The sequence below is a fragment of the Labeo rohita genome, chromosome 13 (genome assembly GCF_022985175.1).
Source record: "Labeo rohita strain BAU-BD-2019 chromosome 13, IGBB_LRoh.1.0, whole genome shotgun sequence".
NCBI classification, from domain to species: Eukaryota; Metazoa; Chordata; class Actinopteri; order Cypriniformes; family Cyprinidae; genus Labeo; species Labeo rohita.
The window spans coordinates 23,298,316-23,325,099 of NC_066881.1; the positions used below are offsets into that span (position 1 = coordinate 23,298,316).

General features: G+C 35.7%; 3 protein-coding genes across 3 annotated transcripts; all 3 read left to right on the plus strand.

Annotated features, from left to right (window-relative positions):
* Positions 1 to 411: 411 nt before the first annotated feature.
* On the plus strand, positions 412 to 10,290 carry tmem39b (transmembrane protein 39B). Its single transcript, XM_051125471.1, has 9 exons — positions 412 to 604; positions 3,060 to 3,252; positions 3,358 to 3,577; positions 3,661 to 3,744; positions 3,827 to 3,981; positions 5,459 to 5,801; positions 8,975 to 9,162; positions 9,672 to 9,792; positions 9,926 to 10,290. Exons 2-9 carry the CDS (start codon positions 3,122 to 3,124, stop codon positions 10,157 to 10,159), a joined length of 1,476 nt encoding a protein of 491 aa, XP_050981428.1. The 5' UTR covers positions 412 to 604; positions 3,060 to 3,121; the 3' UTR covers positions 10,160 to 10,290.
* Positions 10,291 to 11,055: 765 nt separating this feature from the next.
* On the plus strand, positions 11,056 to 21,084 carry ccdc28b (coiled-coil domain containing 28B). Its single transcript, XM_051125484.1, is given in 7 exon segments — positions 11,056 to 11,209; positions 14,056 to 14,308; positions 14,403 to 14,575; positions 14,779 to 14,886; positions 14,889 to 14,932; positions 18,924 to 18,946; positions 19,418 to 21,084. Coding segments are annotated over 6 exon segments (639 nt in total). The 5' UTR covers positions 11,056 to 11,209; positions 14,056 to 14,072; the 3' UTR covers positions 19,473 to 21,084.
* A 1,369-nt stretch (positions 21,085 to 22,453) lies between these two features.
* Positions 22,454 to 25,406, plus strand: iqcc (IQ motif containing C). Its single transcript, XM_051125483.1, has 5 exons — positions 22,454 to 22,565; positions 22,970 to 23,113; positions 23,260 to 23,560; positions 23,653 to 23,774; positions 24,319 to 25,406. Exons 1-5 carry the CDS (start codon positions 22,524 to 22,526, stop codon positions 24,355 to 24,357), a joined length of 648 nt encoding a protein of 215 aa, XP_050981440.1. The 5' UTR covers positions 22,454 to 22,523; the 3' UTR covers positions 24,358 to 25,406.
* Positions 25,407 to 26,784: the final 1,378 nt, after the last annotated feature.

Genomic DNA, 26,784 nt, shown 5'->3' on the forward strand with positions numbered 1-26,784 from the left:
TAGATGTAAATACAAGACATTAACACTTGAGTATCTTGTGTGGAGGGAAATTTGTTTAATTGTTTTGCATATAAATGAAGACAGATTACGTATCTGAATAAATGAATGACTGTATTAATAATATACAACGTGTGGTATGCAAACAGCTAAACAAAATAAATATTTAAAAACTTGGCAATAGCTTTATTGCACTACTACTAAATAAAAATAGCCTGTTATGGCTTGACTCAGTGCTATTCTGTTTTCTACAAGAAAATACGTCCAATAAATGTGCATAAAACACTGCATGCATGAACCTTTCCGAACCGGTTGTGTGTAATGCATGTGCCTGAGGCGCAACCACATAATATGCTTTGATCTCACACACACACGCGCGCACACACACACTGTACACGCAAGCACGCACGCTTGCCTCCTCCCCCTTGCGCGTGCGTGCGTGCGTCTGCGGTACAACATCAACAGAATGAGCTCTCCTCGTTTACTGTCAGAAATTAAACAAACCCTTTACGAACCCAAGTAAATCATTCTGTGTCGAAGTACTGAGTGCGCTTCAACCTAAATCTCACAGTCGCCTAATCCGGACTAAACTCCGCGATTTAAAGTGGTAAGAGACCTTTTTTGCGATTTCTTGAAATTAGATTATGTGCAAATGCAACAGTGCTAGGCCGCAGTCTTATATTCGAGCGTGCATTTACTGCTGTGAGCGTTAAGATACAACCAGACTCGAATAATGTTTGTTGCATTTTAAATCAACTTGGTTTTAAAACCAAAAACTACACGCCTTTCAACCTATATGTTTAACAGCAGCGCTTCCGCAAAAGTTGCCTATCAATAAAGGTAGGGCTACCAAACACCAGAGCGGCCAGGAGCGATTATTCTTTATTTTAAGCCGTATACAAAATTCTTGAAAATCTAACCATAACACAAATGCATTGTTTGGCTTGCTAAAGTGAGACCCGTTTGTGGCACGTGTATTGGCAAGCCAGTTGCGCTGCATGCATGTGGGTCTTCTTTGTCAATGTCTTGTGTATGGGACCAGTGGTGATGGAGTTCTGTAAGGTTTACTGTGTTTGCATGGGGATAAATATGCTGATGCAATGAGCCCTATAATGGCAAATAATATTGTAGTCAGACTCAATACAAACCGGTTTGATTCAGTAAGTGTAAAAGGCATTTTAAGCATCTTCAGGTAAGATATAAAGTCCAGGCACAATAAAATGTATCCGAGCCTGCACGGCTTGTGACAATAAGCTCATTTAACTGGTTTGACAATTGCTTCCATAAAATGCTTTACAGTGCATCCAATAAGAAAGCTGTCAACCTTTCAAGTCGGCTCAAAGCACAAGTGAAAGTAGCCGACAGTTACTATATGAGGCATTTGAGGAAGAGTTTACAAACGTACAATTAGTCAATTCATTTAGTGCAAGACCATTTGTGTTGGTAACTTACAGTAACATCATGTTAGAACTAGACAGGATTTCAAAACAAATGTCTGGACATCACAGATTTGATCTTGCAGCATATGGGTCTACACCAAAACAATCTCTAACATTTTTTCCTCACAGACAGTAATTTGTCATGTAGAACTGGTACAACTACATTTTGTTCCTCCATATAGAGGATTTGAACTTATGTCACCATTTGGTAAGTTACCCGGATGTTTGGCAATATTGGCAATAGTTGGATGTAAACAACAGCATGGATTGCATGTTAATGTACTACTTTATTCTGTCTAAACCACAGAAAAATGTGTGAAAGCTGCTAAATCATATAGAGAAAGACTTAGTAAGCAGAAAAGGGTGCAATATTTTGACAAACTAAAGTTAATAGGTGGTAAAGATATGTATGAGAATTAATTAAGATATTGTCCTAATATTTCACCTACCTGACTGGAAATGATAAGAACAAACATGAATGTTGTCAAGATTCTTGCTCTGGAAATCCTGGTTCACTTTGGCCAACCACAAACACCTTTTGTTCCTCAGACACTCTTCTCCTTGATTTGTTATAACTTTTGGCAGTCTATAGTACCCCTAATGTTTTTGCCCGGTCTGACCGATTAGTACAGCCCAAAACATGACAATAATTGACCATTTTCTGCAGCAATCATCAGTAAAATATGCGGGTTTCATACGGTTCAGTGGCATTGTTTACATTTAGTGCTGCCAATATGGCCGATGGATGACTTGTCGTGAAAACACTCTATTGCTGAAATGACAATAAACTAAATGTGATTTTACCTGTAATAACATAGTGTAGTGTCTTGACAGTGTCCATGAAAAAATACCATGGTATATGAATTCATTCAGCACCCAGTGCTCTGGATCTGTTTGGACAGGATTAGCTTATTTAGAAACCTATTATCCTATTATCTCATTAGATATTTGTTTAATACATCATGTCCAAGCAAAAAAACTTGCATTTTTAATTTGTCACATGTAGTTTGTTGCCCACATTGTCCGTCCACTAAGACAATTTGCATGCTGTGCACAGACAGCATTCATCTTGAATACTGTAGAAATGGCAAGATAAGTATGGTAATAGCTACTGCAAACGTTCTGAGCTTCTGAAAAACCTGTGATGATTAACAGTAAACAAAGATGTAGAATAATGTATCTTTAATAAGCATTAAGTTACTTTAAAAAAAAGTTAGAACTTAGAAAATAAACTTTGTCAGTGTGTTCTTGTATAATAAAACAGTGAGGAGATTGGCATCCGATAATATCTGGTAATAAACATCCTGATTAAAGCATACACTAAGTATAAACATTAAAGTCAAAAGGTTATTTATATTTGCATGATTAGGGGTGGTAATATTATAATAAGATCCCTTTACCCTGTCACAGGGTGAGCATGCTTGCAGAGAAAGGTTTATCAAAACAAAGTTACCAGGTTGTTCTTTTTCATGTTTTCTGGGTTGGTATATGCACTGGGGACCCGATTCCTTGAACAGAAAAAGTCAGATTTTCATGAGATGTCACCATAAGATCTCTCTCTTTTTTTTTTTTTTGGTCACAACACAGTCTTACAGTGTGTTTGTTATTTTTTTTTCCCTGTAGGTATCTGTAGTGTAACCAGCTAGAAGTGTGAAAAAATTGAGAGGGGGAAGAGTGGATCTGGAATGGCCGGAGGAAGAAGAGGAGCGAATAGAACGACATACTGTCGTTCTCCACTGAGCAGTGAGACAGGTTCCGTTGGCAACGGTAACCACTCCACCAGCTCACCGGTGACAGGTGTGAGATCACGAACCAGGTGAGCGTAATGATACACATAATAAACTAATGTTCTGTTGTTATGGTAACACGCTCTTCCAATGTTTAAAATAACATTCTGATTTCAAATCTGTTTGGTCATCAGAAATGGATCCGGGACTGGAATGTCCAGCCCTCCGTTGGCCACTCAGACAGTGGTGCCACTGAAGCACTGTAAGATTCCGGAACTCTCCGTGGACCGGAATGTTCTGTTTGAGCTTCACCTGTTTGTGTGCCACCTTACAGCTCTGTTCGTGCATTACGTCAACATCTACAAAACAGTGTGGTGGTACCCCCCATCGCACCCACCTTCACACACCTCTTTGGTAAGTCATAAATCTTCAATTAAACTCCACAGAAGCATAGAATGTTCATTTATTCACAAAATGAGTTTCTTTTGTCTCTACAGAACTTCCACCTCATTGATTATAATATGTTGGTGTTCACCGTCATAGTGCTGGCTCGCAGACTAATTGCTGCCATTGTAAAAGAGGTAATGTGCCTTATCTCCTAGCTCTTATTTTAATGGCTTTAAAAAATGAATAAGTTGTGCATTGTTCTTTGTTTCTCCAAAGGCATCACAAAGTGGGAAGTTGTCATTCCCGCACTCTGTCTTCCTGGTGACGGCTCGTTTTGCTGTCCTGACTCTTGCAGGATGGAGTCTGTGTCGTTCACTTATTTATCTCTTTAAGTCGTATTCAGTACTCAGCCTGCTCTTCCTCTGCTATCCGTGAGTAAAAATCTACACATGCACTGCTGTTGATTCTAATGTTCTCAGGTGCTTTCGCATTTACAGTTGTTTTGTGATATTTCATGGGTTAAATCCAATCATTTCAAGAGGAATCCACATGATCTTTAATTTCTTGTGAAGGTGAAAGGTTTCCAACACAGATTTTGCATAAGGTTCAAGTTAGGCACACAAATTTGCTGTGTTGGCCAGCAGAAGGCTGGTTGGTTTGAGAGTGACTTCTGTGTGAGCTGTGAATAATGGACATTTTGCCCATGAAATTTTACTAATCTGACAGTACCTTTACTCCTTTGATAATTAATGATAATACTGATAATACTGTGTGTATTATATATATTTTTATATTAAGTACATAGATTTGTATTTTTTCCTAAATTCTGTTTTTTTGCATTAATTTTTCTGGATTCCACTTTTTTTTTTCAGTTTTAATTTTTCTAGACTCTGTTTTAAAGTTAAAATGTAAAAATATTAAAAATAAAATATAAAAATATAAATAAAACAACAGAATAAAACAAAAAGTATGTCTAATCAATTGAAATCATGAAACTTTCACGTTACATTTAACAGCAATTTATTAAACATTTATTTTAAATTATATTTTTAAGGCCCTATGAAATGTTTAATTTTTTTTCTCAAATTCAGTTTTATTTTTACCAAATTCTGTGCTTTCCATTAATTTTCTGGATTCCATTTTCATTAAACTTTAATAATCAAAAGTGCCTCTATTTCATTTTTTTTATTTATTTATTTTCTCAGAAATACTGTGTTATGTATTTACATTTTTCAGGTTAGTAAATTCTGGTAAATAATTTTTCTGGTAAATATTCTTTAAAAGATAATGTTTTAATAATAATTTTATTGGCAGTAGTACTATCCTTACATTGAGTAATATATTTCTGTCATAGTTTCTTCAAGTTAAACCAAACTTTTATTTTGATGGGTTGCTGTGAAGACATGTAAGTTATGATATGATGCTAGTTTTTCTCTAAAGAAACTGTAAAGTGCTCATTAAGGAGATAGTTTTCATTCACACAGAGACATACAGCACAATCCATATTTAAATAGCATTTTTGCAGCTTAATATTACAGAAACTTAATATACCGACGCTAGTCCATATTGCATTTTGATTTAAGTGTACTGACCTACGTTTGATTTATTCATCCAAAATTTGCCAAATTCCATTTATCATAGGACCCTAGGAATTTTTGGAAATTGCTAGGTGTTGCTAGGGTGTTCTTACTGGTTGCTAGTTGCTGTTAGTTTCTTCTTGCTGATTACTGGTTGGTAGCATGTTTGAACTAGGTATTGTTAGATTGCATAGCAACTTGGCACATTAATACATATTGCATGGTCATAAGTGTGTTCACAGTCATAGTTGTCTGTTTTATAATATTGCTAATTAATTTAAATGTATTATATTCTAATATTTCAACATGCCCATCTATGTTTCCACCTCAGGTTTGGAATGTATATCCCTTTCTTCCGACTCAGCTGTGACTTTCGAAGGGCTGGATCCATGTCCCCTTTAGGCAGCATGAGTTCTAAAGAGGTGAGCGGGGCTGCTTTGGGCCGTGGGGGACGGGACTATCTCTCCGTCCTGAAGGAAACGTGGAAACAGCACACAAGTCAGCTGTACAGTGTTCAGCCCATGCCCACCCACGCCTGCTGTCTCTCTCCTGATCTCATCCGCAAAGAAGTGGAGTACCTGAAGATGGACTTCAATTGGAGGATGAAGGAGGTGTTGGTTAGCTCCATGCTCAGCGCCTACTATGTAGCATTTGTACCTGTTTGGTTCGTCAAGGTGAGTTCATCAACAGGTGGTCTTTTAGTGCATAAAAACAGATATAGAGGGTACGCACTTGATGTCACCATCAGCTGGAGTGACTCTGGTTCTGCCCGATTGGTTTTCAGCATAAATGCTGTAACAGAACACACAAAATGCATCTAAAATGAGAAAGAGCTTCGTGATTGATTGTACAAATAGATTTGACAAGAAATCTAAGGTATGTTTTAAATAAACACTGACAAAAACTATATGTGTTTGAGCTAGACGATATGACAATATACTGTATATAACATTAGTATAAGTGATCACCCGGATTTAGACCAACCTATTTGTATTTACAAAATGTGTTCACAGGCAAATTTGCTTTATATATTTCCCTGCTGTCGAAATTAGCCACATATAAATGTCAGGCTGCATATCAATATCCATAGACCACTGGATCTTTGTTTTAAAGATCCAGTGGTAAGCTTTAAAGGAGAAGTCCCCTTCCAGAACAAAAATTTCAGATAATGTATTTGCCCTCTTCTCATCCAAGATGTTCATGCCTTCATGCTGTAAAGAAATTATTTTTTGGGGAAAACATTTCAGGATTTTTCTTCATATAATGGACTGATGTGGTGCCCCGAGTTTGAACTTCCAAAATGTAGTTTAAATGCGGCTTCAAACAATCCCAAATGTGCTCGTCTTGTCCTTTTTACGGTTCATGACAGTTAGGGTATGTGGAAAAATTCCCATCTTATGTTCTCTCTCAACTTCAAAATCGCCCTATATCGCTGTTTTGTTAAGGGCGTTTGATCTTCTTTGCATGTTCATGTATGATTGGAGTTTTTTGACATACCCTAACTGTCTTGAACCAGAATACTCGTATAATAGTTTAGGCAGAGCAAAACAAGACGAGCATTTGAGATTGGATGGATAATCTTGGATGACAAGGGGGTGAGTACATTATCTGTAAATTTTTGTTCTGGAAGTGGACTTCTCCTTTAAAGAACATTATATCAAGTCCAACAACCTTTAGTTTAACTGATTAGCGTTTGATTAACTGATTAACTGACTAATGTTTTCATAGCTTTCCTATTAAATCCAGTCATGCAGCATGCTCTTTTGCCACTCAGTCCGGCTGAAGGGCATTTCCCATTGGAAAAGTGACATCAGTGCATACCCTTTATAGTGTGTGGACTGAGAGAACAGGTTTGGTTGATAAGGAACAAGTGATTCATGTGTAATGAGTCGGTAAATTCAGATCAGATTGGCTTTAGTCAAAACTCATTCTTGGTGTTTAAACCAACACATGCAAATGATTTTTCCAGATATTATTGTTATGGCTTTCTGTCTACCCTCAATGCAAAATTTTGGTTTTAGCATCACAGGTTTTGTTGAGATTCCTCTGGATGTAGTTTGTAGTTTGTCAAAAAAAACATGTCAAATATTCAAACACCTGGCAATTATACTGTTCAAAGGCTTGGGGTTGGTTATATATATATATATATATATATATATATATATACAGGGGTTGGACAGTGAAACTGAAACACCTGGGTTTAGACCACAATTAGTATGCCGTTTGGCCTCCTTTTGCAGCCAATACAGCATTATTTCATCTTGGGAATGACAAATACAAGTCCTGCACAGTAGCCAGAAGGATTTTGAGCCATTCCTTTCGCAGAACAGGGGCCAGGTCACTATGTGATGTTGGTGTATGAAAACATTTCCTGACTCGCTCCTCCAAAACACCCCAAAGTGGCTCAGTAATATTCAGATCTGGTGGCTGTGCAGGCCATGGGAGACGTTTAACTTTACTTTCATGTTCATCAAATCACTCTTGTCACCAGTCTTGCTGTGTGTATTGGTGCATTATCATCCTAATACACGGCACCACCTTCAGGGTACAATGTTTGCGCTATTGGGTGCACATAGTCAACCTTCACACTCTGCTCTTATTGGTGGAATGTGCGATCAGTAAAGACTGGCCACCAGGCTGCATAAATATAGCCATGAAACCTCCAACACTATATTGGCCAGTGTTTCAGTTTCACTGTCCAACCCCTGTATATATGTGTGTTTTAGAAATCATACCCTAGTAAAAAAGTAATAGATTTACTAAGTATAGTTCAAGTCAGTTAACAAATACACATATATATCGCTCAAGACCCACTTGTATAAAAATTGTAATTAAACTTTATTTGGAGAACTGCTTGTGCACAATGCACATTTGCACAATGCATTTTAAGTCTAAACTATGTTTTAATGTCACTGTTCATGAGGATTGTATGATCTTTAAATAATATCTTTAAATGCAAAATATTTGAAGAGTACCTAAAGTACACTTGCAGTAGTTCCATTTTAGCACAATCAAATATACTTAAGTATATTTTTAGTTGGACTTCAGCACTACTTCTGCACAATTAAACTGCATTAAGAACAAAATTAGTTGTTCCAATTTAGCAAACTTTAAAAATACCAGTTTAGTATACTAAAACTACAATTGCAGGGTATTTTATTAAGTACATAATATATAATTGTATTTGTAATATACTTAGCATGAAATAAATGTGTTTTAAATACATTTTAATATATTTATGTTTCACTAGGGTATGCTGATTTTGATGTCGTTTAAAATTTATTGGAAACCATAATGCATTAAATCAGTTTTTTGATGACTAGAAAGTTCAAAAGAACAGCATTTATTTGAAATATAGATCTTTTGTAACATTACAAATTGTTTTGTCATCACTTTTGATCAGATGATATTGCCTAGTTCACCTAAAAATTTAAATTCTGTTATTTAACAACTTACCCTCATGTCGTTCCAAACCTGTAAGACCTTTGTTCATCTTTGCAGCACAAATTAAGATGTTTTTGGTAAGATCCGAGAGCTTTCTGACCCTGCATAGACAGCAACGCACGTGTCGTGATGCTCTCGTGAATGTGCATTGAAGATAGACACTGAGGAGAGAAAATTGTTGAATGAAGTTGTTATCTTTGTTTTCTTTGTGCACAGTTTTTGAACAGTAATGTGCACAAAAATAAACATTGTGATATTTAAAGATGTGCTTATATATTACAGATTTTGCTACTTTGTTAAACCTAGCACAGCACATTTTTTTTTCTCAGCCCTAAATATTTTGAGTGAATTTCTTTACATTCATGCACATGACTCTTTCTTTAATTTTTCTGTGTGTGAACAGAGCACACAGTATGTAGATAAACGCTGGTCCTGTGAGCTGTTCATCCTGGTATCTGTCAGTACTTCTGTCATTCTGATGCGGCACCTGTTACCTCCCCGCTACTGTGACCTGCTCCACAAAGCTGCTGCTCACTTGGGCTGCTGGCAGAAGGTCGACCCTTCCCTCTGCTCAAACGTCCTCCAACATGTGTACGTATGACCTGGGGACATAGAAATGGCATAAGTTTAGATTGTTTTTTTTTGTGTGTGTGTGTGTCTCTTTGTTGTATATTGGTTAATATTCTTTTAAGTGCAAAAATGGAAGTATCGCAGGTGATGAATGATTCTTAATGCATTTACAAAAGATCCTAATTCTTGTTCAGTTCTTGTTCACAGTCTGATGCGCTTTTAGCCTTAAAAGAATACCTGCATTGTGTTACATGTTTCAACATGTTCATTTGATCTTAGGTGTTTCCATCAACAACACATTTATTTATAGCATGCTAAATGAATTTGAAAACCAAGCCAATATTATTTTACCTGCATTGGTTTTCAAAAATCACAATTAGAACTGATTTTTTTTGTACATACTGATATAAATAATATTACCTCATTAAATGTATTTATTTATTTATGCATGTAATATTTTTCTTTAATTGTGTCTTTAATTTTTTTTTTTTTAATAATAGGTGTGATATTTTTTTTTCTGTTTCCTACAGATGGACAGAAGAGTACATGTGGCCACAAGGAGTTTTAGTTAAACACAATAAAAACGTTTATAAGGCCATGGGACATTATAACGTAGCAGTTCCCTCAGACGTCTCGCATTATCGTTTCTATGTAAGTATAAGCTGTAAACAAACTGCTTTGTTTTGCAGAACAAATTTGAATGTTTTTAGAAAAATGAATGCAAACATTTATTTCATGGTAATGATATTGCAGTAACCCTTTTTTTCTTCCTCTCTTTTACCAGTTTTTCTTCAACAAACCTCTTCGAATATTGAACATCCTTATAATCCTGGAAGGTGCAATGATATTCTACCAGCTATATTCACTGGTGTGTTCAGAGAAATGGCATCAGACGATATCATTAGCTCTAATATTATTCAGTAATTATTACGCCTTTTTCAAACTGCTCAGAGACAGAATAGTTCTGGGAAAAGCGTATTCGTATTCAGCCAGTGCCTCCAACCAGAAAGTCAGTTAGACAAGGATAAATTATTGTCAGTCATCACAGATGAGCAGAAAACATGCATGAGAGCTGTTTATTTTTTCTACAAGTGCATTTCTGTCTATGTTCTGACTTGCCATGAAATAAAAAGGAAACATATTTTTGTACTGTCTGGTTTGCTGAAGTTTTCTTTTAAAGTCCCCATGGAATCAAAATTGAAGTTTTCTGGCTTTTAGTGTGAATATGTTAGCTTTAAGGTTATTTATAAGCTAGTGTGCTCCAAAACAATGACAAAATTCATATTTAGAAGATACAAGCATTCAAAACTTACAGTCTCTCACTTCCGCCAATATGGATCAACGATTTTGATGACATCACCTTGCACTTCAGCTTCTCATCAAACTTTGTCCAATCAAATGCTCTCTAGAAACCGAACCGTCCCGCCCCCTACACTATATATAGACGCTAAATGGATTTTAAAAGAAGTAAGCACTAGTTTTATCATCTTAATATTTCTTTATCATTTATTCTATTACTGTGTCATAACCGCTAGATGGCGACAAACATGTAACAAGGCTTTAAATCTCGGTCAACGGTTGACCATAATGAATATATATATTTACAGAGGCATTTCGTTTTGTGGTATATAATGGATTATTAAAAGCAATTCTATAAATTACCAGCTGTGTGTAAGACGTTTTAATAATAGTGTGAGGTTCTTTAAACTGGACCTCAGCTCGCATCTTTGTGAGTAGTATGGCGAAGGTTCAGCTCATGAATATTAATGTTGTTATTTTGACGTTGCTCAGGAGTATACCCATTGGTGCGCCTTGGCTGTGAATATTAATTAGCTAATCGAGACGCCCCGTCCAATAGCAAAAGCGTGACATATTAATATTAATAACTAAGCTTCACCATAGTACTAGTCGCAGAATCGCGGTCGGGAAGTGGGAAACGGCACGCACTTGGCATCTGCTGTTAAGACGGACCACGTATAAATCCTGAGGTATTGGAATGGAAAAACCAACGCGGGCGCCTTAAATTTGCGTTGGAAACTCGAAGAGCCTCATCCTTGTCCGCCAGCCGGTGAGTAAATCGTTTTGTTCAGGCATATGACGATGTGCGCATCGCGCCTCATGGGGCATCCTGTGCAAATCCCTTCCATTCAATGTAAAACCCTCTTTGACAAATGAAAAATGCATTAGATCCTTCGTGGATAAACACATTGAGTCATACGCCGATTCTAAGATACTACAACTGCAAGGAAAAAATAAATAGTCTAGTAGGAAATAATAACACAAGAAGACGCAATGTTCGTATTTAATTTTGTAAAGAAACTACATTAATTAATATTGTGATTCTGAGGCTGATTATTTATCTAAAAGCACCATGATTGACCCAGATTGTTTAGTGCTCACTGGCAATGAACAATCTTTCACAGGCGAGGCTATTATAATGTGCAGTCTATAATATACAGATATCTACGATTTACATATTAATTTATAATATACAGGTGTGTGTGTATATATATATATATATATATATATATATATATATATATAATCTTTTAATAAAATCTGATTTATTATGCATCTATTGCACCATTGGTAAAGAGTTATGGGTGGGCAGGAACATTTGCTTGGAAATTAATTATATATATATATATATATATATATATATATATAAAAATGATTTTTTTTCTTAAGGCTTAAATAATAGGCATACAGTTGAATGCGTTTATTCAAAAAATTGCTTTTTTTTTTTCATTTCAATTTTCAGAAATTTCAGTGATATACTTACAGCGAGTTACCTGACCTATTTAGTTGTAATTTCTGAGAAACAATATTGAATATTGGTATACTAGCTCTAATAAAGTGAATGGGCCCTTCTACAGAATTGGTGCAAACTGCTGTCCCACAACCAAAACACTAATTCAAACAGTATTTAAGTATTCAGATCTTAGATGTTTACTAAGATACTTTTATTATCTATTAAAACCCACAGTAATATTTAAAATATCAATAAGCTTAATATTTATATAATAACATTATTTAGTAGGTACTTGCAATTGAAAGCTGGGTGTCCTCAACCCTAACCCCTAAATTTAAACTTATGAAAATAATATTAAAATATTTTTTGCATTTTATTCCATTGTTGTTTTTAAAAAATAACTTTTTGATTTTTTTTTTTTTTCAAAAAATATTTATTTCATATTTTCTTTGTAAATTATGAAACTTTATGTAAATGTCATGTCTATTGGCTGAGACTGATTTTAACTACACCCCAACGTTTATGATCAGGAAATATTTATATGTCACTCTTTTTCAAAGCTACATGGTAAGTAGATAGGCCCCATCCTTTAGAGGTAAATGTGTTCAAAAGTATGAAAAATCTGTGTGTAACTTTAAAGAATGTCACAACTGAACACTATTTTATAAAATTTTGATATGTGCACAACTCTTCAGAACTGTGCTAGCTAACCATGTGCTTATTAGCATATTTGAGCTAGGTTCAAAAGTATCTAACATTGTCTCAACCAAAACATTTGGTGAAGCTTCGGTAGTGACATATATGTTTTCTTTTGGGTGTTATCCCATAAAATTGTCACTACCGAAACAGTAACGACCGAAACATGTCATCATTGTTTCGGTAGTGACAAAAGTGAACACATAATCCATTACTGGGAGAAATAAACAAAATTCTAGTACAGTTATAGTACAGTTTTACTATTTTAGTATGCTTTAGTAGTGTTTTAGTATGTGGGTTAAAATTCTGTAATGTGTTGCAGCTGCTACCAAAACATTACTGTCACTACCGAAAATGTGCTGTCACGACCGAAACCGATTATCAGCTAAGTTGTTATGATAGTTTTTGGTTCATTGTATATTCAAACTAATGAATCTTTAAGTTTGAAATCAGTATGATGAAGTTTTTGCCTTTTACAAAGAAAAATTGGATTCAAAATACAGCAAGTCTCATAAATCTTTCATAAAATAGACAAAAATATATTAAAAGGAAGATTAACTGCACAATTACTAGAAATGTGTACCTTAAATATTATACGTTTCGCATAGCATACATACAAAATTTGTGGAAAAACACATTTTTTCAAGACGTTTCCGACTCTGACTTTAAACCAATTCTCTAGAATGGCCCATATTTATTAAAATTACTGCTATTATTAAAAAAAACTGATGGTAGAGATATATCATTGTATCCCTGGCGGATGGACAGCAAGCACCGGAGAGTCCCGGAGAGATCTGAAGCATCTAAAAATATTTCAGCACTGAAGCACAGCTTGATAACGTGGTATTTCTTTACACAGGGTGAGAACCAGAACAGGAGACTAAATAAAAATGACTTTTAAAAAGTCTTACTTTATCCATAAAGTTTGATGGAGTTTGAATCAAGCTCTTTCTTAAATAAAATAATAAGGTTGCATGTCTTGGTACATTTACCAGCTACAATAAGCATGTTATCCCGGATGTTGTTAACATGGCTTCATGCAGTCACACAAAACATTGCATTTTCCATTTCATCGGTTAGCAGCTCAAGGTCAGATATTAATAATCGCTGCCTATCTTGTATATTTAGCACTGGCTCTCACTGACCTGATATAATGATTGAAATCTGTTTGCTACAAAGCTGAAATTGACTTGAGTGCAGTGATACCAACTGAAGTGTTATTTATTATAAATTATTTATTATTATACATTATTTAATCTGTCTCTGTAGGGGCCCTATGCTATGGTTGCCTTCCCATCACAGCCAGAAGAGAAATAGCCAGAATGTTTTAGATTAAAGTAAATTGCTTTACAATAATGGCAGTGTTTGAGTGCCTTTTGAAAGAAATTGCACACTGTCTAGTTTAGGATCAGCTCTTGTTGTGCTTCATACATCTCAGTAGCTGAGAGCTCTTGTCTGTGTTTTAGAAAGTGCCACTGCCCTCATGGAAGACAAGAGGAAGAAAAGGAGTCCCAAAGTGTCCCTTCCCCAGCCCCCTCCTCCACCAATCAACCCTCGAAAGCTCGCCGTTCTCCCGGCGAGTAAAAGCGCCACATTCTCGTTGGGTTTACCCCAGCCACCCTCCCCCAAACCCAGGGGCAAGTACAAGAGATCGGTGGGGGCAATGGGTCCGTCTAAAGAAGCTCTTGCCGTTCCTGTGGTTCCCCCCAAAAACACAAGGTTTGCATTATTATAGATCATCGATGTTAATTGGTTTGTGTTTGTAATAGGCATTTCCAATAGAGTCTAATAGTAATTCTGATTCCATTTGTAGGCCTCACAGAGAGAAACCCAGAGCTCCTCAGCCTGCTGGACCCAGTCGTGTATCTCAGTCCTCATCACCACTCCAGCACTCATTCCTCACTGACGTCTCTGATGTGAGAGAGATGGAGGGAGGACTGCTTAACCTGCTCAATGACTTTCACTCTGGAAAACTACAGGCTTTCGGTATGTGCTAGGGTTTTATTTAGTAGCCTTAGTAGTTTGGGCAGTCATTGGAATTTTTTTGCAGTCTTAACTGTTGAGATAGCTTTAAGGAATGCGAAGGTGTGTAAGGGTGGCACCTTTACACCACCTAATTCTTCAGCAAGTTGATTCAGATTTGTTTAGTCTAGTAAGTCTATACTGTCTCACTTTCCATGTGTTTGCAGGTAAAGTGTGCTCCTTTGAGCAACTGGAGCATGTGAGGGAGATGCAGGAGCGTCTGGCCCGGCTGCATTTTAGTCTGGACAGTCATGTGGAGGAACTGTCTGAAGACCAGAAAAAAACGCTTCAGACCGCAATCTAGAACACTTGCTTTCTAATGTAAGATGTTTTTAGTATGCTTTTATAACACATTTCTTGTTGGGTTGCCAACATGGGCGGCATTTGACTCTTGAGTCGGGGGGGGGGCAAGAAAAAAAAAAGGGGGGGGGGGTAGATTCGGGGCAATTTGTACGTCATAGTTCATAGTTCAGTTAAAGCTTGCCGCAAAGTACTGGCAAAAGTTATTACATAAATGTGTCAGGGGGAAATAGTAATGAGATTTTTTAATTCTTCATTAATAAACTAGTGTGAGCGCACACAAATAAAGGTAGACCCTTTACAGTTTGGAATGATGCATTATTCTTACTTTTATCAGTAAAAATGACGGAATATTTAAAAAGGTTTCCACTGAAAAAAAATGCAAGCGATCGCGCTGGCGCCTCCATATTCTGCAAAGCGGCTTAGCACACATTTATCTAGGTTTAACGTTTAAACTAACATTGTTTTATACTTTAACTGTTTTATATCTATAGATATTTTATTTTAGGCAAGTTGTGATGATTTGAGAAGGTAAAATTGATCAAACAGACTATGATCAGTCTTCCGCTGGCCACTTTCAGCATATAATCCATCATAAATATGCAGATGTCATCCCGAAACATTGCACCGTATAAAACGAATGTTTCATACAAATTTTGAACGGATTATAGCCTAGTAAGTGCGCAAAGCTCGATCACTTTATTATCACGTAAAAGCGCCATTCATAGTTCATTGCAAACTCACAAGTTGTGTTATAATTAAATGAAGCTCTCTAAACTACACAATGAACCCCTTATTTACATCACGTCTGCGCTTAGTTAGTCCTGAGATGATTCACGAGCGTGCAAAACTGCACTTGAAAAAAAACGATCCGGCGCTTCCAGAGGTGAGTGAATTCTGACAAACTAAAACGCTTCTCATTGCCCATTGCGTTCAAGAAATCAGCAGATATGTCTGCATTCCTCAGCGCTGCAAAAACATGTTGCATAGTTTACCAGATCTTCAGTTGCTTTTGCTTTTGTTTGAGGGTATTTAGCACCATCTAGTACCTCCGTACAACCGGGCCTGGGCATGGCAAACCGCTCCAGTTAACCCCCCCCCCAACCCCCACCCCCCAATGTCGCCCAAGTTAATCTAAATAAAACTGAATTGTGATATACAGTCGAGGTCAATAGTTCACATACACCTTTCAGAATCTGCAAAATGTTAATTATTATACCAAAATAAGAGGGATCATTTGAAATACGTGTTATTTTTTATTTAGTACTGACCTGAATAAGATATTTCACATAGAAGACGTTTCCATATAGTCCACAAGAGAAAATAATAGTTACATTTATAAAATGACCCCGTTCGAAAGTTTACTTAAGCTTGATGCTTAATACTTTGTTGTCACCAGAATGATCTACAGCTGTGTTTTTTGTTTAGTGATAGTTGTTCATGAGTCCCTCAGTTAAACTGCTCTCTGTTCTTCAAAAAAAATTCTTTAAGTCTCAAAAATTCTTTGTTTTTTCAGCATTTTTGTGTATTTGCCTGTATGATTTTGAGAGCCATCTTTTCACACTGAGGACAACTGAGGGACTCATATGCAACTATTACAGAAGGTAAAATGCTCATTAATGCATTACAAGGAAACGTGATGCATTAAGAGCCTGGGGTGTAAACTTTTGAAAAGAATGGAGATGTGTACATTTTTCTTATTTTGCCTCAATATATATATATATTTTTTTTTTTTTTTTCAATAAGTACTTCCCTTCAAAACTACAGAAGATACTTACATGTTTCTCAGAAGACAAGATAGGTTAAATTTACCCTGATCTTCAAATTCAAAAAGTTTTCACCCACCAGCTCTTAATGCATCGTTTTTTCCTTCTGGAGCATCAGTGAGCATTTGAAAATGCTGAAAAACCAAAGAATTTGTGGGACCTGAAGGATTTTTCTGAAGAATAGCGTGCAGTTTAACTGTTTAGGACAAACAAGGGACTGATGAATAATCATCACTAAAATAAACAGCTGTGGATCATTCAGGTGACAACAATGTATTTGGAATCAAGTGTATGCAAACTTTTGAACATTTTTATAAATTCAACTATTATTTTCTCTAGTGGATTATATGTAAACGTCTTCTATGTGAAATATCTTATTCAGGTCAGTATTAAATAAAAAATAACATGCATTTTGTATGATCCCTCTTATTTACTAAAATAATTAACATTTTGCAGATTCTGCCAGGTGTATGTAAACTTTTGACCGCAACTGTATAATCACTGCATTTTTGGCCAAATTGTGCAGCCCTACTTTGTAGCACAGCAAACCCTAAAAAACATTTTTAAAAAATTAAATCTTAATCAGAGAAAATTAAAAGTAATTTTTTTTTTCCCTGAATCGGGCAGCCCTGATCTTTTGCGTTTTCATACTGAAACCACAGACATTCATTCTCCCATCAGTTTAAATTGGTTCATTACAGTAGACGCACACACAGTAGTAGAATCTGGATGTAATGGATATGAAACACCAGGCTACTTGTTCTCTCTTCACTATTCAAACACTCCGAGTGTCCCTCAAACAGACATACTAAAGGACTGGACACAATAATACCCTGTGTCTGAATACAGGCATGTGACTGAATCTTGTATTATCATCCAAATCCAAGTGTCGCTGTCTGACTGAATTCTTTCATCAGCCTGTGAAGGGCTGGACAGTTACTATTGATAGTATTTCCCTTCTAGCTGTCAGCTCGGTGGTATGTGGTAGAGAGCCCAGCAGATTAAAGTGTGTCAGAGTATATGTGTGTGTGAATTTTGTTATGGGTGGTTCACTTAGTATAGTGAACAGAGTGTGTGTAGTTGAATCTTAAACGGTTGGTTCACCCAAAAATGAAAATTCTGTCATTAATTACTCACCTTCATGTCGTTCCAAACCCGTAAGACCTTCATTCGTCTCCGCTTTCTGACCCTGCATAGACAGCAACAGTACTACCACGTTCAAGCCTCAGAAATGTCGTGAGGACACTGATAAAATAGTCCATGTGACATCAGTGGTTCAACCGTAATGTTATGAAGTTATGAAGAAAACAAAAATTTCTTCTCTTCCTTTTTGTTTTCTTTAGACTCAAGACGTATTCTTGTAGCTTCACAAAATTAAAGTTGAACCACTAATGTCACATGGACTATTTTAACAATGTCTTTACGACCTTTCTGGGCCTTGAACGTGTCAGTTGCCTTGCTGTCTATGCAGGGTCAGAAAGCTCTCGGATTTCATCAAAAATATCTTAATTTGTTCCCGAAGATGAACGAAGGTCTTATGGGTGCAACGACATGAAGGTGAGTAATTAATGGCAGAATTGTCATTTTTTGGGTGAACTATCCCTTTAAGATAAATCATGTTTAACCACACTTTTCATAAAGATTATTTTTAGGACTATTTTACTTCCATGATTTTTCTCAAATTTGCCCCCCAAAAATTAAAAATTTAACTAATACAAATGTATTTATAATAGTATTAATGTTATGTTATTACTATATTATTGTACTAAAGTTTTTAAAATTAACATGCCAAAATTTTTTTAATAAATATTAAATTAATACAAAAAAAAACTTTTTAGGGTAAAATATGACCTGGACATGTTTATGAAATTCACTTATTTATTATAAAACTGGTGTCCAGAAATTTGCAAAAGTTAGGTGATAAAAAGTGTTTGTAACACACAAAAATAAAAACAGAAATAAACAATTTAGGATATAATGAATTAGTATATTGTTACGTCATGGTGTAAGAAAAAAAAAAGCATTTCTGCAGTGCAGTTTGTAATTTTTGAAAAAGAACAGCCTGTACAACACAGATCAGCTCAGTTTTTGTTAACATACAGGCTGAATTCCAAAATAACTCATTGTATGAAGTCTGTTGCTATACTGATTCTGTCAGCTCAGCAGTTATAGATTAGTCTTTTTTAAAGCAGCAGTGATTGTATTGATTTTTTTGAATGCATCTCTGTTTTTTTTCCTTCTCTTAGCTGGAAGAATTGAGCAGCTCAATGTATCCTTCCATATTATGGTTTGTATGTGTGTTGTATGTTAAATATGGCATTTTACTTGACCTTTGACATGAATCCCCAAAGTGGTTGGAGTCCCTTAAAATGTTAAGAAAAAAAGATTAAGTCACACTTTATGCTAACAAAATGTTTATTGACTCTGTTAAAATCAGCTATTACATGGTGTTTTCCCAGGATTTCTGTTTATCCAGAAAAGGTTTGTGTTACAGTAAAAGCTCTCATTTCTCTCAGCTAAGCATTTAGTCTTAGTTTCAGTAAAATCAGGGATTGTGTTTCTCCAAACATCTTAGCTGAGATTATTCTAAGATTATCTCAGTTGTGTCCTAATAGAAGGCTAACGGATGGGTAAATCCAGTATGTGTGAAGTCAGCATTTTTTATATGTAATAGGAGCTCCAGAGCTTGTACATTACATGTACATTAGCAGTGCATATCTCCTTAATTCAGTTTATCCAGACAGAAACTCCACCTGGCAGAAAATCAAGACTTACCCAAGACCTCCAGCACCTGAAGCGGGAAACCAAACCCAGCTGACCATCAAATCACTGTGCCGACCAAAGCCCAAGTTGCCATGGCTACAACTCAACTGCAAGTTAATGAAGCACCATCATCATGATCTGTGTCTAATGCAATGCTAACTGACAGCAACAGCATCAAAGCACATTCTCCATGTGAAGCAAAATGGCATTTTTTGTTTTTCAGATGTTTTAATCTTTGCATTTAAATTTGAATAATTCCAATGATTTTGAGCCTGAAAGCTAAATTGCACCCCTTTTTTGTGATTTATTTGGATAAATAATATTTGTTCTTACCTTAGGGATTGCATGAGTTGATTTCAAAGGTTCATTCATCATTAGTAAAGGCTGACTCCGTTTGATCTAGAATTTTTAGATCAGCAATGTCAGAAGTGATTGAAAAGGTGATCATTTACATTATCAGTCAATCAGCACATACACAATTGATTTTCATTTTGTAGTTCATCAGTGTTCTCTGGAATGATGTTGTAAATGGCTGTGGAGTAGCTATAAACTCACTCAGGACTGTTTGAGATCACTCTTAGTGCCTCTTCTCAGTATCTAGATTACATTGATAGTTTGTTTTACCGTAAGGTTTTCACAGGACTCTGCAAATGATGGAACTGGATCTTTTTGTAGATGTTTGTACATTAAAATAGACATAGATTTATTTAAAATAATATGTTATATACTTTGTTTGTAAACTAGAGTTTTAAATAGCTAGCTAATGTTGATCTAGAAACAGTTATGATAGAAGTTCTTTGTAATTCTTGATGGCACTGATGGAAATGTACAGTATTTGTGCGTTATCTTTGTATAAACTAAAGTGTAAACATATTGAAGCCAGGCATTCAAATTTCAGGTTCTAAAAAGTTGACATCCAGTACTATTTGGGTAATTGTAGAATTACATCTGTTGATTCTAGAATTTCTCTATTTCTTGGAGCACAAGATTGTAGTTGAACTTTGTAGATTTGTAGTCTCTACCCAAAAGCACAAAAGAGCAGAGTACAGTAACATTAAATAAAGGTCAGGAGGTTCAGACAAGCTACAGTGGATGTAGAACAAAACTACTGCAAAAAAACTGTGACATACTCCATCATTTATAATACAACCTCACTAACATCCCTATGAAAGCCAGTCTTCCCATTTTACACCAGTTTCAATGATAAAACATCAGCACAACATATGGACAGGTTTAGGGAAAAGCAAATGATCTACACCAGTTTGATTTTTATACTTCATGATGCAGTAATATCACTTTAAAGCCGACCTCCGCTACGCCTACCTCCAACTATTTCAAGAGAGAATCAGTACTGTTGCCTTGAGGGAAGGACTGTTTTAGATTAATATCAGATTGATTCATGGCAGGATCTAATTCTGCCTCTGCATGTACAGGCTGTTTTCTCTTCCCTCACTGCCTGAGTCTGAAGCATTGAAAGAATCATTTAAAAAATGACATTTGTATTCTTTCTCTGAATTCAAATATTTCATAAAAGAAAATATTTGTGTGCTTTGCTTTTCGTCCATGTCTTGTTTTGTTTAACAATGCATATGAACTATTTTATATTTGTGTGCTTTAAGTAATAAAACTTAATGCAACAATTCACTCACTTCGACTTTGGTTTTTTTTTGTGCAATTATGGGACATAACAGTTTGTTGAATGAAAACCACAGAAGTTGGAAAAATGTAACATCATGACCTCTGTTTTCACCAGTGTGTGCTATAAGAAGACCAAACTAAATAAAAAGCCTGATATTTTATCCAATATATTAAAAATATTTTTTGGGGAGTGATCATTAAGTATGGCGTTACAGAAACAACCTTATTATTAAAGGAGAAGTTCATTTCAAGTATAAAAATGGTCTGATAATTTAGGCTACTTACCCCTATCTCATCCAAGATGTTCACGTCTGTCTTTCTTTAGTCACAAAGAAACTAAGGATTTTGAGGAAAACATTCCAGGATTTTTCTCCATATAGTAGACTTCAATGGTGGCAATGGGTTAAGGGTCCAAATAGCAGTTTCAATGCAGCTTCAAAAGGCTTTCCAGGGGTGCTCAATCCTGCTCCTGGAGATCTACCTTCCTGCAGAGTTTAGTTCCAACCCCTGACCAAACACACCTGTCTGTAATTATCAAGTGCTCCTTCAGGTCCTAATTAGTTGGTTCAGGTGTGTTCGATCAGGGTTGGAGCTGAACTCTGCAGGAAGGTAGATCTCCAGTAGCAGGATTGAGCACCCCTGCTCTACACAATCCCAGTCAAGGAATAAGGGTCTTATCTAGTGAAGCTATCAGTCATTTTCTTAAAAAACAAACAAAAAAAAGTATATACTTTTGATCTGCAAATGCTCGCCTTGAAATAGCTCTACTATGTACATGCATGTCTTCGCAAATTGAGTAATCACGTTGGAAAAGTCACGTGTGGTTAGTTTTTCGTCTGTGTACTAAGGTTCAAAAAGGTATGGTCATTTTCTTCTCCAATTCCAAAATAATCCAACATCCTTGTTTTACCTTTTTTGTAAAGGGAGTTTGACTTTCTTTGCACATTCGTTTTGTAAACACTGGGTCGGCCACGTCACACGTGCGTGATTAACCTTACATAATGCTGAGGTCGACGAAGTGCGAGATGAGCATTTGTGGTTAAGAAGTATATCAATTTGTATTTTTCTTAGGAAATGTAAGATCGTTTCGCTAGATAAGACCCTTATTCCTTAGCTTGGATGAAGTAGAGCCCTTCAGAGCTGCATTAAAACTGCCATTTTGACCTTCAACCTGTTGTTCCCCATTTTAGTCTACTATGTAGTGAAAAATTCTGGCATGTTTTCCTCAGAAACCTTCATTTCTGTGCTGAAACACATGAAAGAAAGACATGAACATCTTGGATGACATAGACGTGAGTAAATTATCGAAGAAACCTTCGTTCTGGAAGTGAATTTAAAACCTCTTCCAAACAGCAGGTGGCGGTACTGAGCTGCATGCAAGTCTGTTCATCGGTCTGTCTACAGGGGAAGAGATACACAGTCAACCGTTCAAACAGAGCGGCGCTATGAACGAGCAGAAATGGATTCAGACGTTAACTCGATTTCAGGTATTTTCGTTTTTTTGATAGTAGTATTATTAGAGCTCCTCATATGTGCGTGTATTTTTATATATATATTTTATAAGTACAGTTAACTAATTTTGCCCTTTATCGGAAGAGTAACTTACCTGGGCGAGCTGACAGTTTTTGTTTGTTTACAATCCCTACGTTCATTAATGTCATTGGTTTATAACATTTTTGGAATCTATCTGATTTTTTCTTAGTCCTGGGGTGTCTGTCATTTCATTCAATTATTTTTTTTCTTTTCAGTTTAACAGATGCTATGATATTTGCTGTTACGTCTTCCAGTCAACTGTTTTTTAAACAACAAAAGCTCTTTATAACTAAACACGACTAAAGTTTCGTTTTGTCGCAGTATGAGGAAAGTAAAGCTAATATTGTGTACTCTCCAGGCTCATTGTCGTGGTTATGTGATGAGGAAATGTCTAAGTTTGGTTCGGACTCAGTTTGAACAGATTGTGCGAGAGATTGATGGAGGATTGGATCACTTGCAGTGGAGAGGAAACATCATTGCCAAACCTCACTTCACTGACACTGTGAGCATCTCTGTCGTTGCCCATATCTCTTACTGATTATTTGTTAATCACAGAAATTAAGCGTTAATGTTTCGTTATCACTTTTAAGATTTTTATATTATGTCTTCATGTTACATAATGATAAATGTGTATAATGTAATCTATAGGAAAGCCTGTTGCTGCAGTATGAACGCTCCAGGATTCAATCCCATGACCTTCTGGATAACTCAGAGAAGGAACAGAAGATAGAGAATGATGAGAGTGATGACTCTCTCCCACAGTCTGAAATCCAGGTACCGGAGAGAGACGAAGCTACTGAAACAACTAGCAGAGACGCTTCCATACCTGTGGATGGTATTGTGGACAAGAGAGGAGAGAATGTGGCTGTACAAAACCTGATGGATGATTCTACTACACTTTTCAGCACAGTGAATTCAAATGTCAGCTACTGCAGCTTATTTCAGACAGGTGCTTTGAGATTTTGACAAAAAAAAAGGATACATACATTTTAAGTCAGGACATGTTTGAGACACTTACGTGTTTGTGTTTTGTTTTGACAGGATCAAATTTGCATTCAGTTTTAAAAGACAAAGCACATACTCCTGACTCTCTGAAGCAGCACCGGAGCACTTTAGCCATGGAGCTGCTGTGGATCCAGCAAGCCATCAGTAGTAGAAAGAAAGTGAGAAAAGTTTAGAGTTTTTACCATTAATATTTAAATATATGTATCAGGGTTGGAAATTAATGAGGGCTTGTGGTTGTGACAAAAATGCCCCATAAATTCAAGACAATGGGGCAAAATATGCCCCTGCACAATTAAACAATGTATTCCTTCATTGTAAACAACACAGTGCAGATACGGTGTAAATAAAAGATTAATTTTGTAGCTTCAGTCTTATAACAGGAGTTTTATCATAACTTGTACTAGACTTGCCTAACGTCATGGACCGACATGTTTGTCTATGAAGTGTGACGCCCAAAACGAAACAAAATATTTTATATATCAATTTTAATTTTTATAAATCGATTTTAATAATCATTATTACAATATATAGGGTTGACATTAAATACAACATATGTTTTTATAAAAATAAGGTGCTTATAAAAATTGCCCTTACAAATGTAAAAAAAAAAAGTTAATTTCTGACCCTGGTATGTATGAATGTGTCTATGCCTCTGTCTGTGTTTTAGTCTATAAAATAATTCTGCTCTGCTTTCTTTTGTAGTATCTTACCCTCAAACAGAGAATGGATGTGCCACACTGATACTGGACCAGTTCTTAAGCGGACCAACATTTAAAGAACTGTTTTTCTCATTATTTCTGTATTACTGTAACATTTACAGCACAGAATGATTGAGAACTTTTGTAAATTATATTTATTTATAAGCTTGTTTACTCCATAAATGGGTTTGTGTTAAATAAGATTTTTATTTTTGTAAAAATGGCATTTCTGAAATAAATATAATATGCGAATGGAGATAGGAGAGAGATACATTTTTCTGTATCCCAAAAAGCTAACACTGTTTAATCCTGTATGAACCAGAAAGACTACCACAACTTAATCTTACAGTTAAGTCAATGTAGTAACATATCTATTTAATTATTGACATTGTATTTGTACTGTATAACCACATGAGAACTACCCTCTTTTTTCCTCCATTTTCCAAATTCAGTGTTTTTTCTTGCCTTGCTAAAGTTGCCTTTGGCTTTCACACCAGGGTACTAAATAGATTATATAGGCTACAACATACAATATGTTATGTATAACTAGTATTATGGCATGACTTTCAAGTAACTTCTCTGTTTAACTGTTTATGGTTGGGCAATATAATCAGTATTTTAGCCCTATCTTTAATACGCATAATTCATATTTTATAGATTGTTTATATCGTAGCATAATAAGATATATTATTACCTAGTAAATTTACTTTGCCTGTACACATACATACGCAAACATAAACTATACACTGTGTGCAGAATTATTAGGCATGTTGATATTCTGGTCGTATTTTTTTTTCCAAACACATTTTACCAATTCCAAACCTCATCAGTCTTAATAACTACTGTCAATTTTGTATTTAATCATTTATATGTGATATATAATTGTCCGTGAAGGCTGGAAGTGAAAAACTCCTTCTATTCAGTTCCATATGGTTTCATATCCATCTCTGCAAGTCAGACTTTTCAGGATAGGAGACTAAACATGAACTCCCAAAATGTACTGCCAGATTTTGGAAGATAAATTCTTGAATCAGAGGTACAAGAGAATGTGATGCTTGTCCTTCAAGAGTCACTCTCAACTTATCTGTCTATAAAGCCTATTAAAAAAAAAAAAAAAAACTGTCTTCATGTATTTCACAACACGTCAGCTTGTTATTCTTATTAAGTCATGGGCATTTTTTGGATTTTTTACCAAGCAAAGTCTCTGAAAACCTGACACATTGTACTTCTGAAGACTCCAGGTAGGTTGGAAAATGGTGGCGCTGGAAAACTGGAAACGGTTCCTGATGGTGTCACACCTAATTCTTCACCTTAATTCCTAATTCTTTTGCAGTTAACATGCATCTTTTCTTCTCCACCTGTTTTTTCTGACCATCCAGACTCAACAAGCATTTCGCTGTCCAATGGTCAAGCCTTAACTTTGCAAATTCTTGTAATGCATTAGTATTGCATTCTTCAAATGGGCATTTAATAATTTGGACTTTTCAGTCTGGGTTAAATATCTTTTTTGGCTCATTTTATCTGTAAAAGAAAACATGCCTAATAATTATGCACACCTGAATATAAGGCGTTTTTCACTTCCAGCCTTCACGGATAATTATATATCACATATAAATGATTAAATACAAAATTAACAGTAGTTATTAAGACTGATGTGGTTTGGAATTGGTAAAATGTGTTTGGAAAAAAATATGACCAGAATATCAACATGCCTAATAATTCTGCACACAGTGTATAGCAACTTTCAGTTGAGTGATTTATTTATATCGTCGTTAAATGTGAACTATGTTATTGCACTGCTCCATATATGAAGTTAAATGAATACAGTAAGTTAATCCAACTTTATGCGCTTGCATACAATACAGTACACTTACGAAGCGATGTGCAGTATATAGCCAGTCGAAGTGTTTGATTGTTTATATCGGCGTTGGCCTAAACTACATAATCGTCCAGCTCGAATCCGCTAAATCCTATTACAACTTCTTCAGGTGTTATAAACATGTCTGTAAGACTGCTTAACAATTGAGAAGAGCTATACAAATAAAATTAATTAAACTTGTCAACATACAAGCCATATAATAATATAGTTAATAGTTAGAATTGAATTACAGGAATCCGTGTTCAGTTACATTAGAACAAATCTAAATGTAGATGTTGCTGATATATAAGAGATTTTGAATGAACAATGTCAAACACAATTTTGCCGTTTTATAAAGGATAAACGGGGCTGTTTTTCTTCTTTATCACTCCGCGGGTTCTCTGTGGGTAATGATAAGGGGCATAATTCACTAAAGACACGAGCAACCTCTTCAAACACACACCTTCAAAAGTTACGTTTCGAAGGTCAGATTTTCCAACCCTGTTTAAGTAGAATAAAGTGATACATTTTTAGTTTGTGAGAAATTGTCTAGATAATATAATTAATAATTTTAAGTATTTCTGCTGCCCTCTCTCTAACCCTCTTCCCCTC